Raw genomic sequence first — 18,667 nt, forward strand, 5'->3', positions numbered from 1 at the left:
CCACTGAGATTCTTTCGCTTTCTAGTTCAGTTAAAGGTACTGTCCTCTACCCATTCATTCCTGCCACGGGGTCATCCAAGACCACCTTTTCTTTACCTCCCCAGCTCCTCCACTTTCTAAAGATTCCTGGAGTGCCTCCCCTTCTGTCCAAACTCAGTCCTGTCTCTGCTCCAGGGGTCAAGATCATGTGCTGACTTCCTCCATTAGGGTTTTTGACCATACTTTAAGAATTTGTGTATCTTCGGCACTCACCTCCCTACCTGGCATACAGCAGAAGCTCAAAAACGTTCCCTGAAATGCATAACTGACTTTCTCCCTAAAATACAAATCAACTAAAGAATAAATAAAATAAAATAAAATAAAATAAAATAAAATAAAATACAAACCGACTATTGCCATTTCCCTACATAAAACCTTTTGATATCTTCCCTAGGCCTATAGGATGAAGTCCAGAAGAAAATAGGGCCCTTTGAGGACTGGTCCCTTTAAACCTAACCTATGTACCCTTCTCTCTCAGCACTGTTCCCTCAAAAGTTTTACTTCATCAGTTTTTCTACTCCTTCCAATTCTTCCCGAATGGAGCATACCTCTGTGCCTTTGCACTGATCACATTTCCTGCTTGGAATGGTCTCCTGGCTTCCCCACCCCTGTCCCCAGGTCACACTCCCTCTTCTGAATGGCTTTTGCCCTCTTAATATACATCTTTCTACCGCAGCCTTCATCACAGGATTATAATCAATTCCATGTTGCCCCCTCTCACTAGGCTGTGAAATTGCCAGAGCAGAGACCACATCTTCCTTGCCTTATTATCTCCAGCCCCTAGTACCACATCTGGCACAGAGTAAAAGCTCTGTAGATCTTGATAAAAACTGTCATACATGTAGCTCAAACTTCAGCCCTTAATGTCCATGTTAATTACAAGGTGTTCTGCCTCCTTCTGGATATCTTCTTGAAGAGATCAGACAATAGGAAGTTCTTAAGACTGAAAATTTCAAATTCGGGGCCCCTGGGTAGCTCAGTTGTTAAGCGTCTGCCTTTGGATCGGGGCATGGTCCTAGGGTCCTGGGATCGAGCCCCACATGGGGCTCCCTGCCCAGCGGGAAGCCTGCTTCTTCCTCTCCCTCTGCCCCCTGCTTGTGTTCCTGCTCTTGCTGTCTCTCTCCCTGTCAAATAAATAAATAAATATTTTTAAAAAACAAAACCCTTCAAATTCTAAGCTGACCGTTCACATTAGCATATCCACTCAAGATGGTCTAACAACTAATATCTTGTGGTCAAACTGCCTATGGAATTCACTTATTTCTACATCTCATCCTACTTGGGGTAGTCAGCTGCTGAAGGTAAGACCATCTGGGTTAGTTACCCTGTGTATCCACGTGGTCAGGATCTTACAGCTAGACACAATTTCAGTATATTCTTAAACCAATACTTGTCTATTCTCAGTCAGTGCAGCAAGCAGGATGGTCATTTCTTTCTCATTCAGGTGCCCAGGTCAAAAAAATCTGGGAGTCATTCTTGACTCTTCTCCATCATACCACATCCATCCATCAGCCAATTCTGTTGGCCCCATCTTCAAAATCTATCTAGAATCTGACCACTCCTCTTCCTCTGCTGTTTTGAATCTACTCTTAAGACATCACAGGGTCTCACCTGGATTATGGCAACAGCATGCTAATGGTCTTTCTGTTTCTGCTGTTGTCCCCCCAATAGTCTGTTCTCCATACAAGAGCCAGAGGGATTCTTCTGTAGGTCTTAGAAAGTCCCACATGATATAGCTTCTTCTTTCTCTGTGACCTTGTCTCTTACTACTGCTCTTCTTTTCATTCACATCAGTCTAGGCACACTGGCTTCTGTGTTGAATATACTAAGCATACTTCTGCCTCAGAGCCTTTGCACTTACTGTTTCCTCTGCCCAGAATGCTCTCACCTCAGCTTTCCTGAACTTGTTAGGTCTCTGCTTCAATGTCATCTGATCAGTTAGGACTTCCTAGTTACCCTAAAAAGCAACCACCACTTCCCAACTACTTGCTTATTCATCTGTCCCCCTTCTCCTGTGCTTTATTTTTGTCTGTGTCACTACTGTATTTCCAGAGCCAGGAATTTTACCTGACACACGATGGCATTCAATATTTGTTGAATGGATATGGAGATGAAAACAAACTGAAAAGTTGATTAAAAAAAAAATGCTCGAGTCACTTTTTAATCTTACTCTGACCTGATGTCCACAGTACAACTCTATCTATGGCAACTTAGCACTAATTTTCAGGCTTTTTCTCTTTTCCCCAAGACATATGCTATATGCTACACATACATGCATACACACACACACACACACTCAGTCACACCCATTCACTTTGGCTCTTCAGGCAGGAAATCCAGTCTTCCCTAACTCACACATCATTGTCCCAGCCCCACTCTGTTCCAATATCCTACTGTCCTGGGATTGCCCCAAATGTATGACCTTCATCTAAAGAGGGTCCCTTTCCTGGCCCAGCTCTACTCTCAAAGGACTTTCTGACTGTGGCTCCATCAGACAGAGCAGCAAGTATAAGAACCACATTGTTTCTCTTCCTTCCCCAAATGCTGTCCTACTTGTGCTAAACCTCACTCCTGGCAGGGCCCACTGTCCCTCCTATATCTTATCATATAAAGGACACTCCAGTGACAGAGAAATTTCTGTTCTTCAGAGTTCACTGGACAGAGAAGGAAGGAAGGGAAGGGAAGAGAAGGGAGGAAGGGAGGAAGGAAAGGTGGAAGGGTGGAAGGGGGGAAGGAAGAAAGGAAAGAAGGAAGGAAGGAGGGAAAAGGGAGGAAAGGAATGGAAGGGAGGAAAGGAATGGAAGGGAGGGACAGGGAAGGGAAGGGAGAAGGGAGACAGACACAAACTCTGGTTGTGGGGGACAAAAAAGGTACTTGTAAAATTACATTCCTTCCATTTTTGGAGTAGATAGTTGCCTATGTGGCATGTCTCTGGGGACTCTGGAAATGAGCTCTTCCAGGTCCTTCTTCATCCCCACCAATTCAAGAATTTCTTTTTAATCTCAGACAAAGTCCAGGTTTGGAGCTTTCTCTCATAGTTAGAAGCTAAATTATAATTTGTAAATACTCCTAGGAGAGGTAATACACTGATTTAAAATCAGGCAAAGGTAAATATGACCGATACCTGATTCTTAAGTTTTATAAGGAAGAGGAGAAAGGTTTCTAGGCATCTAAAGGCAGTAGGTAGACAGTACCAGGTAATGGAAAAAGAAAAAAGGAGGAGGCCGGAAGTTAAGTTCTATCTCCTATCCAATTCTGTGAAGGCTGGACATAATGGAATGAGAAGGGAAAAGCTGAAAGGTGAGGGACCACACTAGTTAAGTCTGGGCCACAGAACTCTGAGAGACTACCTGGTCACATGTCATACTGCCTTTGAGGCAAGAGGAAAAGGGGCAGTTGCAGGGTGGGATGTCCAGAGATAGAGGATCTGGAGAATAAATTGAAAAGATTTTACTAAGTCTCTTTCCCAGAAATATCAATGAAAAGCAAATTTGCTTTTATTCTGTCTTTATCTTTGTTTGGTTTTGCCAGTCTGACAGCTTCTAAATTATCTTTACCCCTCTGTCTCCACTATTGTTTTTCCCTCTTTAATAATGATCAAGTCCAAAGAAACCTGAGAAGCCCTGCTCCCAGTATCTTTTCCTGAATCACCAGGGACCCCCTCCTTCTTCACTCCTAGGGAAGTATTGGGAACAAGTCTTTGGCATTGTCAGGCTCCACATAGCACTAATATGGCTAGCAGCCAGAGTAAAGAACCAGGGAGAGCTAGAGTTTGGACGAGTCTGGTTTAAAGTCCATCGTAGACAGTCCAAATTTCCCTGACACCCTGGGGGAGGGCCCTTCTCTCCAGTTGGGCCAGATTTTATGCAAGACATTTAGTATGTCGAAGTTTCAATCTTTGGCCTTGGAGTCGGGTCTTCTGGGTCTGATTTCAGCTCCGCCCCGGGTGATCCTGGTTAATGGACCTCTCCACCCCTTTCTTCTCCCAAACTTTAGACCCTTGACCTACCCACCTGACTAGAGGCAAGAAAGATCGGTGCGGGTCTGGGAGCTCTTAAGGACACAGCAGTTAGAGAAAAGAAAGGGGAGAGACTGGCACTAAACTAAACGATTTCAGAACAACAACCTTTGCCCAGACCGACCCTTCCTTCACACAGGCTAACTGAAGGGTCCAGGAACCTCGCCAACGCCGGTCCCGCAGACCTGTAGTTCCAGCCTGGCCGAAGAGCGCCACCTGGCGGCCTGCCCTCCCAACCTGGATTCTCTTTGGCCCCGCCGGAGTTCTCGAAGGCAGAGCTAGACAGGGACAGAACTGTCACCTCCCCCTCTACGTCATTCCGAGGACCCCGCCCCTGCTTGGAACGCGCCTCCTCCCGATGGGACTGGCCCTTAGCACCTCCCCCGCAGAACGGCTGCCCTTCCTCCCTCTCGGGCTGCAAGCCGCTCGGGTAGAAAATCTGCTTAATGTTCCCCCCAGGATCCGCCCCATCTCGTCGCCCACAGGGAGCCCGCCCCTCCCCTCATGGGAATCTGTCCCCCGTCCTCTTCCTTCCCCTAATGGAATGTGCCGCACCGCCCTCCCTCACCCCGTCCCTGCCGAGGAAGGGGCGCCCCTGCTCTTGCCCCGCACCCTCACAGGGAGCCCCTTCCTGTCCAGAGCCCAAATCCCGGTTGGTGATGAGGCCTCCCCTCCCCTGGTCCCCGGAGGACCCCGCAGAACCACACTCCACCGCCCAGGGAGCGGGCCCCAGCCCTCTCCCCTCATCCACCAGTGGGCGGAGCTCTGCGGGCCCGGCCCCGGGGCGGGCGGTCCCATCGTGACGTCACTTCCGTCCGGGCCTGGCCGCGGTTCGGGCTCCGTGGGCCGAGGGGGGGTACGGAGGTGGCAGCCGTGGGAGGAGGCGGCGCGGGAGGCCGAGAAGAGCAAACCCGGACCAATCCCGCGTCTCGGGCCGCAACCCCCGATCTTGCAGCGCACCGAGAGGCTAGACCGGCCGGATGGGCCGCTGAGCCCGAATCGGGGACCGGTGAGGCTCGAGCAGAGCGGGCGGCCGGGGCGGAAGCGGGCCCGCGGGGCTGCGGGGTCTGGGAACCTGCGATGCGGGGAGGGGAGAAGGCCAGGCCCGCCGCTTCTGCTCGCCGGGCGGGGAGGCAGGGGTCGGGGGATCGGCGGACTGGGGCGATGGGGATAGTGAGGCCAGCCCCGGGGGAGGCCAGGCGGGCGGCCGGGGAAGAAGGGGGCGAGGTGGCTGGGGTCATTGCTGGAGCGAGGGCCAGCCCTCGGGATTCGCATCCGGAACCGTGGCGTTGGGGGAGGTGGGGGGGGGCATGCTTCTGGCCAGGGCTTTGGGGAGAGGATGGCTGTGAGCGGGGGGAGGCAGAAAACTGCGAGGCTTGGAAAAATTTTCCACGGCCCTGCTTGAGAGGTTAGAAGAGCTCTTCTCTCCCTTGAGGGTGGTGTCGAACACCACTGGAGAGGGTCTCACTGGAGTTTGCGCGGCTCGCTTACAGCATTTGGAAGGGACAGTATTCTGAGAGTCTCTACACGGAGCCGGCTGTGCAAAAGCCCGGCTCCGTCCGCGTAGCTGAGCCTCTGCATCTTTACAGTGTGGAGCCCCCTGGAGATAAAGTCAGGATGTTCCGCTTCATGAGGGACGTGGAGCCCGAGGATCCCATGTTCCTGATGTGAGTATTCCCTCCCCCTCTTGTTCTAGAGCACTCATCCTACTCCACTTCAGGGCTCTAAGTAGTTCAGACAGACATCTGGGTTCCCATGGCTGGCATTGGCTGGAACCAGCTGGATACTCGACTCCAGCACAGACTCAGAGAGGAAACAGGCATCTGTGCCACTATTTCCCTAGAACTTTTCTGTTTTGTGGGGGAGGAAGGTGTTGACTGCTTGGCCCCTCCGCCATCCGCACGGTATACTCACTCCACAGGGACCCCTTTGCTATTCACCGTCAGCATATGAACCGAATGTTGTCAGGTGGCTTTGGATATAGCCCCTTCCTCAGCATCACAGATGGCAATATGCCTGGGACCAGACCTGCCAGCCGTAGGATGCAGGTAATGGTGCTGTGACATGCCTGAGATCCAAGGAAATGCTGGGGGTGGTTAATAAGGTCCTTGATTTTTCTTGCACTTCAGCCAACTTAGCAAGTGCAGTGATCTTTTTTAGGAGTGGGGGAGGGGGTCTGGCAAAAGGGCTTCGTGAACCCATTTTGAGAGGAGGATGAAAAAAAAACTGAGGCCATGGGCTCCGTTTGGGATTGTAGGGAGAGAAGAGGACGTGGTCTCTAATTTGTTCTTTATCTTTTCCTGTAGACTGGGGCTGTCTCCCCCTTTGGGATGCTGGGAATGGTGAGTCCTGATGTCCTCGTGTCCTTCCATTCTCAGACATGCTATATACCCTTAGATGTTATTTCCAAATGTGGCTCCCTGGAATAGTAACCCTAGAATCTTTTTAGAGTGTTTGCAAAGCTCTGGGCCTGTTGTGTGCTAGGAGTCCTGTGGGTTAAAGATGCTAACTTATTGATCCCTGCATTCTAGGAGCCATCCCTGTTAGGAGAATGTAATTGCCTTGCAAAGTTTGTCTTTCTAAGAATGGAGATGCAGTTGAAGGGCCAACAAAGATGGCTTTTGTTGTTGTTGTCTTTAGTTTTATGGCCAATTCTTTTATAGGTTGGAGTCCATTTACTTGGGTGTGCTTCCTAAAGATAGGAGGAAGTAGGACAGTTGGGAGAAAGAAAATTGGATCAGAGCAGCCGTAGAGACTGAAGAGGAAGCCAGCCGTAATACAGGAAGGGAAACACAAAGAGAACATTCTATATTCTGGTCATGCTAATGAAGAGACAGAGCAGTTGCTCCGTGTGGAGGAAGAAGAGACAGGGAAAGTGTAGCTGTGTGTCTGTCTAGTGGGTACCTAAAGGAGACCATCTGAGCACTGATTATGCTTTCCTGACTCTGTTTTCCATCTCTTTGCTGCAGTCGGGTGGCTTCATGGACATGTTTGGGATGATGAACGACATGATTGGGAACATGGTGAGGCTCTGGCCCCATACGTTTTTGCGGTCTTGTTCTCAGTAATGACCCTTGAGTCCTCGGAGGCAGAGGCAGGGAAAAGTATGGTGGCAGGCTCAAGCTGGCTAAAGTCACTGAACCCAGAGGCCACTGGATTCCCTTACCTGCCCTCACCTGAGTAGGAAGCAACAACAGCAGCCTTTTAAGTGTGCAATTAGGGTTCCGTGTCTTCAGGTCCCTCTTGTTTATTGTTGGACTCCGAAGAATCTGGGGGGTGCTGATGAGCCCTGAGGTTTTCTCGGTTCCCACGTGTCTTGAGAAAGTGGGGGACAAGAGCAGGCAGCTGAAGTGTGGGATCCCTTCCTCAGAGGGACCATTCAGTCCTGCAGTACCTTTTCCTCCTCAGGAGCACATGACAGCTGGAGGCAATTGCCAGACCTTTTCATCCTCCACTGTCATCTCCTACTCCAATACGGGGGATGGGGCCCCGAAGGTCTACCAGGAGACATCAGAGATGCGCTCGGCTCCAGGCGGGGTGAGTTGGAGGGCCTCTCCTTTCCCAGAGCGGGCAGAACAGAATGACACACAGAAAGCCTGGCTTCCTTTTTCAGGATTGGGTTGTGGGTGGTTTGTCTATCCTGGCTTGGTGTAGCCAGGGCTTTGGAAGGGGTGGCTCAGTGTGCCATGTTCTGCCTCATCCCAGATCCGGGAGACTCGGAGGACTGTGCGGGACTCAGACAGTGGGCTAGAGCAGATGTCCATTGGGCACCACATCCGAGACCGGGCTCACATCCTCCAGCGCTCCCGAAACCACCGCACGGGGGACCAGGAGGAGCGGCAGGATTATATCAACCTGGATGAGAGTGAGTCTTCCTCCCTGCTCCGTCACCCTTCTGATTCCTGGCCCAGTAGCCCCTGGTCTGGTTCCTAGGAGCTAGAAGATACAAACTTTCTCTCTCTACCTCTGTAGATATTTCTTGGCAAAGTTAGGGGTGGGCCCCTGGTCTTACCTCACTTGAGCCTTGTTGTCAGGTGCTGGCATTGTCCTCAGTAGGAGGGGCCATCTGTCAGGATCAGTTTCCCCCCCCCCTTTTTTTTTTCAAGTCAACAGATATTTATTAAATACTTACTGTGTGTTTGGGATGATGCTCCTTAGCTTAATAACTGTGCCTTTCCTAATTTCTTTCTTCAGTAGTCATACCTCTGGGCTGCTGGTGGCTTCCATATTGGAATCACTGTTGGCTGTTAGCTAGTGGAACCATATTGTTAGCTAGTGGAACCAGATACTAAGAAAAGAAATTGCTGCTCTTCCTTAACACATCCCCACACATAATACTTTCCAGGCTTTGCCCTGTTTCTTCATCTTAGAAGGCTGTGGCTCACTCTTGCATCTGCTTCCAGAAGCCAGCCTATATACTTAAGTGGTCACGTCTGGTCTCTGTGCTCTTCAGGTGAGGCCGCAGCGTTTGATGATGAATGGCGGAGGGAGACGTCCCGGTTCCGGCAGCAGCGCCCTCTGGAATTCCGGCGACATGAGGCTTCAGGGGGTGGGGGACGAAGGGCTGAGGGGCCTCCCCGTCTGGCTATACAGGGACCTGACGACTCCCCCTCCCGACAGTCCCGCCGCTATGACTGGTGAGGGCCCTAGGCCCTCAGCCTCTCTTGTAAGTACTGAGGGGGAGGAGTAGGTGAGGTGTGGAGCACGGAGGGGGGGTTGAGGAGTGGACCTGTGCCCAGGCCTCTGTCACGAGGAGGCAGCAGTCCATGTGCCCAGCAGATGCTGCCTTTTGGTGGTATAAGTTTTCTTTGGTTTGGAAAGAGAAGAATGCTGTCCCTGGAAGAGGGGATTAAACACAACTCCCCACTTTTATATTTGTCTTTCTTTTGACCTGTGCTCTTCTCTCTTCCCCTTCCAGGTACAGGCTGAGAGGCTGAGAAATCGTCCCCTGGAATAACATTTTCCTCTCCAACTCTCACTCCCAATTTAATATTAAATTAACAGGCAAGCTGGCCCCCACCTCTCCCTGGGGGTCTCAGGGAGAACCTTTTACTTTCCCCTTTACCTACTTTTTCCTTCTTTAATCCCTTACCATGATGACTCCACTTCTCCTCTATCTGCTAACTTGATTTTTCATTTTGCTGCTCCATCTTTGAACCTCCTCACCTTCCCCCATTCTACCCTTGTCATGCATTGAAGGGGCTTTTGGGGTGAGCTCTGGGTTTAGGGGCTTCCTCCATCCCTCAGCTACCCTGGGTCTTTTGCCACCTCCTCCTCAGATCCCCCCTGCAGGGGCCATAACCCGCATTCGGGGCTGTGTGTGGAGGGAGAAGACTGGCTCCCAACCCTTCCTCCCTTCTCACCTCCTGCACATTACAGAAATCTTCCCTACACCTTTCTCTACCTTTATTTTTTGATTTGTGCAACTTGGAACTAGGTGTTTATGGAATAAAGGAGAATGGAAAAAAAAAAAAAAAGACCAAGTAGAATTCTGGCTTTACTTTTTATCTTGTCCCGGTTCAGTTTCAACCCTCCCGTCTCTCAGTTCCCTTCTTGCCTTCCTTCTGTCTCCACATGTGGCCTTCTTGAGTTCAAGCCCAGTACCTCAGTGGTAATGACCGTGGGCCTGGCAGAGCCTGGCAAATAGGAACCAGCTATGGAAGTCAGCTGGCCTAGGGCGGGTGGTGAAGACACTAGCAGTGGCCTTGCTGGCTGTCTCCCTTGCTTTTGCTGTCTCTTCACATGTGCAGGGGAGCATAGGGCCAGTCTCTTAGGTGCCTGAGGGTTTTGCTGCCTCTTGACTCTCAGGCTGAGTTTGGCCCCTGGGCTGTGGGTGGGAATGCTTGTCATAAGGAGCAGGAAGGCACAGGCCTTCAGTGGGGAGGCATCTAGGAGTCAGCAATGTTCTCCCACTCTCAGTTGTTGAGAATTTGAGCCCAGGGAGGGAGACCAGAGAAGAAAACTAATCTGGAACCCGAGCGGTGCTGAAAGGGCATGAGGTGCTCAAATTTCTCAAGATGTTTGCTCTCGCTTGACCTGGCATGGCCAAATGGGTCACTCTGTTCTTGGGAACTTACTTAAGGATGGTCAATGCTTGTAAGGGGCTGATGATGGTTTCTTCTTTATAAAAATCTTCAGTTCTTTTCAGTCTGTGGTAAAGTGAAAAAAAATGGGCCAGCAGGGGTGCCTGGCTGGCTCAGTAGAGCACGCAACTCTCAGTCTCAGGGTCGTGAGTTCAGGGCCCACGCTGGCCGCAGAGCTTACATGGAAAACAAACACTCACACGCTCACACACAACTCAAGACTGGCTCTTCTCAAGGAAGGGAGGATCTTTCCATGTCCTCTGTGAAGAAACAGACTCCAGAGACCTGTCTGGTTGCTGACTGCAGAGGGATGAAGCTGAGTGTGACAACCAGGCACTGACTTGGTATCTCAGGGCAGGTGCCAAAATTGCATTAAATGGGGCTGGTGAAGAGGCGTGAGCAGGGTTAAAGGAACCAACCCTGCAGCTAAGAGAACCCAGCAATCTCAGAAGTCAAACAGGTACAGGTACCCCGCCCCCCACTATCCAAAAGCAGAGCGTTCCTGTGAAACCTTTCGTAAGGTGAAATGGCACAACGCGAACAGATTACCATTCACTGACATGGAAAAGCTCTTGAGCATTCCCAGACCCGAAATAACAACCTCTTGAATTTTGCTGAAACCATCTCGCTAAGGGACGCACAAAATAGAGCTCCCAGGCAGTTCAAAGCTAGGCCAGAGGCAGGGAGCGGAGCAGAGCTCCGAGGACAGGAGCTCGGTGGGACCTAAATTGCTGCAGAAGAAACGCTGAGAGCTGTTTCCACTTTGTCTCATAAAAGCAAAAATCCATATTTCTTTGTGTTAGCCAAAACTAGTGTTAATGCTGGTCTTTTGTAAAAGCGAAGTGGTGTGGTGTGAACTTTGGAAAAGTGTGTGTGTGTCGGGGGCTGGGTGCCTGTAGAGAGAATTTGTCTCCACCTGGGTTGCTGAATTACAGATGTTGGGACTCAGTGGGCACAGCCCTCAGTCTGAGGGGTCCCCTGGGCTCTGTCTGAATAGACAGATTTACTTCCTCTGGGAGTGGGAGCGTCTCCTCAGTCTCCTGAGGGGCCTACCATTGAAAGAGCACGAGCCCTGTAAAGGATGCCCAGAGGCTGGGTCCTCACCTGTGCCGCCAACCCAGCCGAGTGGTCTTGGGCAGGTCCCCCACTTCCCTGGGCCTCCGCTCCGAAGTTCCCTACTACCTAGAAAACCTCAGGCTATAGTTCATGCCCAACCTGCCAACCTGGATTTCAGTCACAGTGCCCACACTCAAGGGCATGGTTCTCAGTGGGGGCCGGAGCAGGGCAAGGGTTGCCCTGATCTCAAATCTAGGGGAGGGAAGTTGGGTACCTGGTTCTCCTAAGCAGTGTCCCAACTAGCCTCTGTCCCTGGGGAGAGCCTGTAGGGCCACAGCTGGCATGGCGGGAGGGGAGAGCACTCGAGAGGCCCGGGTTGCCGAAGGCCAGCAGAGCTGCTATGGAAGGTAGGCAGAGAGGGCTGAGCCTTCCCATCCTCAATGTCCACCCTGAAAGGTAACTCTAGGGAGACCAGGACAGGCATGTAATACTTCTCCCTCTGGGCTCAGTACTACTCCCCCCACCTGCTTCCCCACCATCCCCACTCTGGACTATCCCTGGGATGAGATGAACTAAGTTAGTACTCAGAGTTCTTCGCCCTTTCTCTGCCTTTTATGATTCTTTTCTTCTCTGAGGTCCTTATCTTTTGCGTAGGAATAAGATGCTACCCGCCTCCGTCCCCGCTCCCCACGGCCCTTAACCTCAGCATCCATCCCATCCTCTTCATCTGCTGTCACCTGCCACCTGGGGAGCTTGCAGGTTCTGGACAATTCTCTCCAATATGTCAGTGTTCTCCAGCCAAGAGGCCAACCCAGTGTCTGAGCCGTCTGAGGCTAGGCCGTATGGACACATGAAGCTGGAGCATAGGAGAGGGGGCGTAGGAAAGGGTCATGGAGGTGGCATTGAGTCTCTAAAAGGGGGAGCAGAAATACCTTAGGCAAGGTCAAGGTCACACTGAGGTGGGAAATGGTTTGATGGAAAGGATCTTAGAAATCTACTGGTGAATTTAGTCGAGATATCCCGGATTTGTGTGTGTTGGGGGGTGGGTGGAGTTCCCAATATACAGGGAACATGGCAGGGAAGGACAGAGGCTGATTCCCAATTCAAATCTTACTTAATTAATTAATTTAAAAGATTATTTATTTATTTATTTGACAGAGAGGTCACAAGTAGGCAGAGAGGGGGGTGGGGGTGGGGGGGAAGCGGGCTCCCCGCTAAGCAGAGAGCCTGACGTGGGGCTCTATCCCAGGACCCTGAGATCATGACCTGAGCCAAAGGCAGAGACTTAACCCCACTGAGCCACCCAGGTGCTCCCAAATCTTAATTTAAACAAACCCAGTATATGATATAAATAAATAACACATTTAGAATTAGAGACCTTACAGGTGACCTTCTCACCCCAGACCTACTAAAGCAGAATGTCCAGGTTGGAGAGGATTCCAATGCAGCTTAGCAACAGTTACAGAGATCCTCCAAACCCCCGCTCCTATGTCACTGCTTACGAAGCAGAGGTGACTTGCTTGCACGCCATGCAGCTAGCTACCTAGCAGCGCTCCAAGAGCCAGGACTCAAAATCCAGATTGACACAAACGATACCAACATGCTATAAAGAATGCTTCACCATGGGGGGGGGGTCCCTTCAAACTGTTCCTTGGTGATTTGTAAAAACTTTTAATTTACATTAAAATTAACTCAAGTAACAACATCATATTTCAAATGATGAATGCCAGTAGCCCGGTATGTCTGTTTTATAAATCTTGTATTTTTTTTAAAGCATTTAATAAAATTGCTATGTGTGTGGGGAGCCTGGGTGGCTCAGTCGTTAAGTGTCTGCCTTCGGCTCAGGTCATGATTCCAGGGTCCTCGAATCGAGCCCCGTGTTGGGCTCCCTGCTCGGCGGGAAGCATGCTTCTCCCTCTCCCACTCCCCGTGCTTCTGTTCCCTCTCTTGCTTTCTTTGCCAAATTAAAAAAAAAAAAAAAAAAAAAAACCTTAAAAAATTGTTCTCTGTGTGTGTATACTTTTGGGTGAGTTTTAACACATGCGGATTTGTGTAAGCACCCCCATAGTCAGGATCCAAACAGTTCCATCACCCCGAACACCTTCCTGCCGCTTCTCTGTAGTCACACCCTTCCTCGAATCTTAACCTTGACAACCACCGATATGTTCTCTGTTGCTATAATTCTGCCATTTCCAGAATGTCATAGAATGAAATCATAGATGAGAGTAGCTCCTTGGCTCAGCATAATGCCTTTGAGATTCAGTCATGTTGTGGCATGTATTAATAGTTTACTCCTTTTTATTGCTGAGTAATATTCCGTGTGTTTATAATCTGTATCCATTCACCTGTCTGAGGATACTCTAGTTTCCAGTTTGGGGGCATAGGAACAGAGCTGCTATAAACACTTGTGCACATGTTGTGTGTATGTATCTTAATTTTTTAAGGAATGCAATGGAGTGGGATTGCTAGGTCATATGGTAAGTGCGTATTATCTTTATAAGAAAATGCCAAGGGGCGCCTGGGTGACTCAGTGGGTTAAAGCCTCTGCCTTCGGCTCAGGTCATGATCTCAGGGTCCTGGGATCGAGCCCCGAATCGGGCTCTCTGCTCACGGGGAGCCTGCTTCCCCCTCTCTCTCTGCCTGCCTCCCTGCCTACTTGTGATCTCTCCCTCTCTGTCAAATAAATAAATAAAATCTTTTAAAAAAGAAAAGAAAGAAAAAAAGGAAAAGAAGAGAAAAAGAAAAGAGAAGAAAAGAAAATGCCAAGCTTTTCCGGGGTGGCTGCACCATTTTGCATTCCCACTGGCAAGGTAAGAGAGTCCCGGTTGCTTTGCGTCCTTGCCAGCGGTTAGTATGCCAGTTTTTATTTTATTTTACCCATTCCATTAACTGCGTAGGTGTTCTTCTATTTATTCTAATAGGTATCTTGGAATGGTTTTAATTTGTATTTCCCTAGTGAGTAATGATGTTGAGCATTTTGTCATTCCTTATTTGCCATCATTACAACCTCTTTGATGAAGTGTCTGCTTAAGTCTTCCTGCCATTTTTCAAAATTGGATTGTTTATTTCCTTCCTGTTGAGTTTTGAGAGTTCTTTATATATTCTGGTAAGAAGTCCTTTGTTAAATGGCATTTGTAAACAATTCTTTCCCATTCTGTAGTTTGTCTTTTCCTCCTCTCCACATCTTCTTGTTCTTTTCTCTTTCTTTCTTTCTTTTTTTTAAATTTTTTAAGATTTTTATTTATTTATTTGACAGAGATCACAAGTAGGCAGAGAGGCAGGCAGAGAGAGAGGAAGGGAAGCAGGCTCCCTGCTGAGCAGAGAGGCCTGATGCTGGGCTCCATCCCAGGACCCTGGGATCATAACCTGAGCAGAAGGCAGAGGCTTTAACCCACTGAGCCACCCAGGTGCCCTGCTCAGCGGAGAGCCTGTTTCTCCCTCTCCCTCTGTCTGCCACTCTGCCTACTTATGCTCTCTTTCTGTCAAATAAATAAAATCTTAAAAAAATAAATTGTTGAGGGGCACCTGGGTAGCTCAGTGGGTTAAGCCTCTCTCTGCCTTTGGCTCAGGTCATGATCTCAAGGTCCTGGGATGGAGTCCCGCATTGGGCTCTCTGCTCCGTGGGGAGTCTGCTTCCCCCCCCACTCTCTCTGCCTGCCTCTCTGTGTACTTGTGATCTCTCTCTCTCTCTCTCTGTGAAATAAATTAAGTAAAATCTTTAAATAAATAAAAAAATAAATAAATTGTTGAATTTGTATGTGTAGGACTATTTGTAGTATTTCCTTACTAACCTTTTAATGTCTGCAGGGGAGTATTGTGATATTCCTTGTTTTATTCCTGATATTGGTATTTCGTGTTGTCTCTCTTTTTAAAAATTTTTTTAAAGATTTTATTCTTAAGTAATCTCTACACCCAAAATTAGACTCGAACTCACAACCCCAAGATCAAGAGTTGCATGCTTAAAAAAAAAAAGGAAGGAAGGAAGGATCTCATACTCTACCAAATGAACCAGCCAGGTACTCCTCTCTTTTTTTTTAATTAAAAAAAATTTTTTTTGGTCAGTATAGCTAGAGGTTTGTCAATTGTTTTTTTAAGATTCTGTTTATTTATGTATTTGACATAGAGAGATCACAAGTAGGCAGAGAGGCAGGCAGAGGAGGAGGGGCAAGCAGGCTCCCCGCTGAACAGAGAGCCCAATGTGGGGCCTGATCCCAGGACCCTGAGATCATGACTGGAGCTGAAGGCAGAGGCTTAACCCACTGAGCCACCCAGGCACCCTGAGGTTTGTCAATTTTATTGATCATTCCAATTAAGTTTTGGTTTCATTGATTCTTTTTTCTATTTTTCTGTTTTTAATTTCATTAATTTCTTTTTTAAAATATATTTTTTAAAGATTTAATTATTTATTTGACAGAGAGAGAGCAGAAGTAGGCAGAGAGGCAGGCAGAGAGAGAGGGGGAAGCAGGCTCCCCGCTAAGCAGAGAGCCCGATGTAGGACGATCCCAGGACCCTGAGATCATGACCTGAGCTGAAGGCAGAGGCTTAACCCACTGAGCCACCCAGGCGCCCCTAAAATATTTTTTTATTTTAAGTAATTTCTATACCTAACATGTGGCTCAATCTCACCCTGAGATCAAGAGTTCCATGGCCTACAGACTGAGCCAGCTAGGCACCTCTAAGTTTCATTGCTCTGCTCTTATTATGTTTTCCTTCTTCTTGTTTCGTGTTTATTTTTGCTATTCATGTACCTTCTTAAGGTAGAAGTATAGATTATTGACTGGAGACCTTTCTTCTTTCCTAATATAAGCATTTGATGCTATAATTTTTCCTTAAATCACTGCTTTATCTGCATCTCACATATTTTGATATTTTATTTTTTCCTTTTTTAAAAAATGATTTGATTTACTTATTAGAGAGAGAGAGAGAGAGAAAGCACAAACAGGGGAAGTAGCAGGGAGAGGGAGAAGCAGGCTCTCCACTGAGCAAGAAGCCCGATGTGGGACTCGATCCCAGGATCCTTGGATCATGACCTGAGCTGAAGGCAGATGCCCAACCAACTGAGCCACCCAGGTGTCCCTCTTTTTTTTTTTTTTTAAGATTTTATTTATTCATTTTAGAGAGAAGCAGAGGGAGCATGAGCAGAGGGGAGGGGCAGAGGGAGAAGGACAGCAGACTCCCCACTGAGTGCAGTGCTCAACACAGGGCTGGATCAGGACCCTGGGATCATGACCTGAGTCAAAGTCAGACACTTAAACAACTGAGCTGCCCAGGTGCCTCTGTATTTTCCTTTTTGTTAAGTTTGCAATACTGTCTAATTTCTCTTGGCACTTCCTTTTTGATGATTTGGCTATTTAAAAGTATGTTGTTTAGTTTCCATGTGTTTGGAGATTTCCCTGTTGAATTTCTCTTATTGATTTCTAGTTCTAATTCCTTTATGGCCAGAAAGCATACTTTGTATGACTTCAATCCTTTTAAATTTGTTGAGGTTTGTTTTATGACTCAAGACATGACCTATCTTGGTAAGTGTGTCATGTGTATTTATTTATTTATTTATTTATTAAAAGATTTTATTTATTCATTTGACACACACAGAGAGAAATCACAAGTAGGCAGAGAGGCAGGCAGAGAGAGAGGGGGAAGCAGGCTCCCTGCTGAGCAAAGAACCCGATTGATGCAGGACTCAATCCCAGGACCCTGAGACCATGACCCGAGCCGAAGGCAGAGACTCAAGCCCCTAAGCCACCCAGGCACCCTGCCATGTGTATTTTTTTTTAAGATTTTATTTATTTATTTGACAGAGATCACAAGTAGGCAGAGAGGCGGGCAGAGAGAGAGGAAGGGAAGCAGGCTCCCGGCTGAGCAGAGAGCCCGATGTGGGGCTCCATCCCAGGACCCTGTGACCATGACCTGAGCCATAGGCAGAGGCTTTAACCCACTGAGCCACCCAGGCGCCCCTGCCATGTGTATTTAAAAAGAAATTGTGATTCTGTTGTGTCAAGGAAGTGTTCTATGAATTTCAGTTAGATCCTATTGGTTGATGACAGTTTTCAGTTCTACATACGTCTATACATCTAATTTTGTTTACTTGTTCTGCTGGTCACTGCTGAGTTTTGACATTTTCAACTACAATTGTGGATCTGTCCTTTTTTTTCTCTCTTTAGTATCTGTGAGTTTTTGCTTTTTGTATTTTGAACCTCTGTAGTTAGATGCAGACATTTAGAATTATGTCTTCTGGGAAAAACCAAACTTTTTTATTATTATGTACTGTTCTTCTGTACCCCTTGTAATTTTCTTTGCTCTGAAGTAAATTTGCCTTACTATAGCCAGTACAGCTTTCTTCTGATTAGTGTTTTCATGATATATGTCTTTCTATTCTTTTACTTTTAATCCACCTATTTTATACTTAAAATGGGTTTTTTGAAGATAGCATATAGTTGGATCTTTTGTGGGTTTTTTTTTTTGTTTTTTTTTTTGTTTTTTTTGTCAGAGAGAGGGAGAGAGAGCGAGCACAGGCAGACAGAATGGCAGGCAGAGGCAGAGGGAGAAGCAGGCTCCATGCCGAGCAAGGAGCCCGATGTGGGACTCCATCCCAGGATGCTGGGATCATGACCTGAGCCGAAGGCAGCTGCTTAACCAACTGAGCCACCCAGGCGTCCCTCTTTTGTGGTTTTTAAAGTGCATTTTGATAGTCTGTCTTTTAATTGGTGTATTTATGCTACTTACATTTAATATAAGTGTGAATATGGTTCAATTTACTTCTATTATTTTATTATCCTGTTTGGTCCCATTTATAATTCAGCTACCTCCACTTTCAAGCCTTTTTTAAATTTTTTTTTGCTTATTTGGATTTTATTTATTTGTTTGTTTGTTTATTTACTTAAGAGACAAAGCATGCTTGCACAAGCAGGGAGGAGGGGCAGAGGGAGAGGGAGAAGTAGACTCCCTACATAGGGCTTGATCCCAGGACCCTGAGATCACGACCCGAGCTGAAGGCAGACACTTAACCAAGAAGCTAGTCAGGTGCCCCTATTTGGATATTATTAGATAGAAAGTGTTCTACCTTTTTTTTTCTCACTAAATTTTTCTTTTTCTTTTTTTTTACTTTTTAAAAAAAGATTGTATTTATTTATCTGACAGAGAAAGACACAGCGAGAGAAGTAACAGAAGCAGTGGGACTGGGAGAGAAATCAGGCTTCCCACCAAGCATGCAGCCTATGTGGGGCTGGATCCCAGTACTCTGGGATCATGACCTGAGCCACCCAGGCGCCCCATCTTTTTTTTTTTTTTTTTAAGTGATAGCCCTGGGGCAGGAATGGCAAGCTTTTTCTGTAAAGGGCCGGATAATATGTTAGGCTTTGTAGGTCATACAATGTCTGCTGCAACACTCGACTGGTGATGTAAACTGGTGCCGCCACTGTGGAAAACAGTATGCAGGTTCCTCAAACAGTTAAAAATAGAGCTACCCTATGAT

The 18,667-nt window shown here is 47.8% G+C and overlaps 1 protein-coding gene across 1 annotated transcript; it reads left to right on the top strand.

Moving 5' to 3' along the window:
- Positions 1 to 4,866: 4,866 nt before the first annotated feature.
- MLF2 (myeloid leukemia factor 2) lies at positions 4,867 to 9,546 on the top strand. The gene is made up of 9 exons (XM_032874739.1): positions 4,867 to 5,066; positions 5,647 to 5,724; positions 5,979 to 6,105; positions 6,364 to 6,399; positions 7,027 to 7,080; positions 7,466 to 7,594; positions 7,763 to 7,922; positions 8,511 to 8,723; positions 8,976 to 9,546. The coding sequence occupies exons 2-8, from the start codon at positions 5,675 to 5,677 to the stop codon at positions 8,696 to 8,698; spliced, it is 744 nt and encodes a 247-aa protein (XP_032730630.1). The 5' UTR covers positions 4,867 to 5,066; positions 5,647 to 5,674; the 3' UTR covers positions 8,699 to 8,723; positions 8,976 to 9,546.
- The last annotated feature ends 9,121 nt before the right edge of the window (positions 9,547 to 18,667 follow it).

This window comes from Lontra canadensis, unplaced genomic scaffold (assembly GCF_010015895.1).
Source record: "Lontra canadensis isolate GAN:19392208 unplaced genomic scaffold, GSC_riverotter_1.0 scaffold53, whole genome shotgun sequence".
NCBI classification, from domain to species: Eukaryota; Metazoa; Chordata; class Mammalia; order Carnivora; family Mustelidae; genus Lontra; species Lontra canadensis.

Bases quoted from the DNA above. Each gene is read 5' to 3' on its own strand.
- MLF2 (XM_032874739.1), top strand. From the start codon at position 5,675: ATGTTCCGCTTCATGAGGGACGTGGAGCCCGAGGATCCCATGTTCCTG. The intron at 6,106-6,363 runs GTAATGGTGCTG...CTTTTCCTGTAG, and splicing joins CTGCCAGCCGTAGGATGCAG to ACTGGGGCTGTCTCCCCCTT. The intron at 7,595-7,762 runs GTGAGTTGGAGG...GCCTCATCCCAG, and splicing joins TGCGCTCGGCTCCAGGCGGG to ATCCGGGAGACTCGGAGGAC.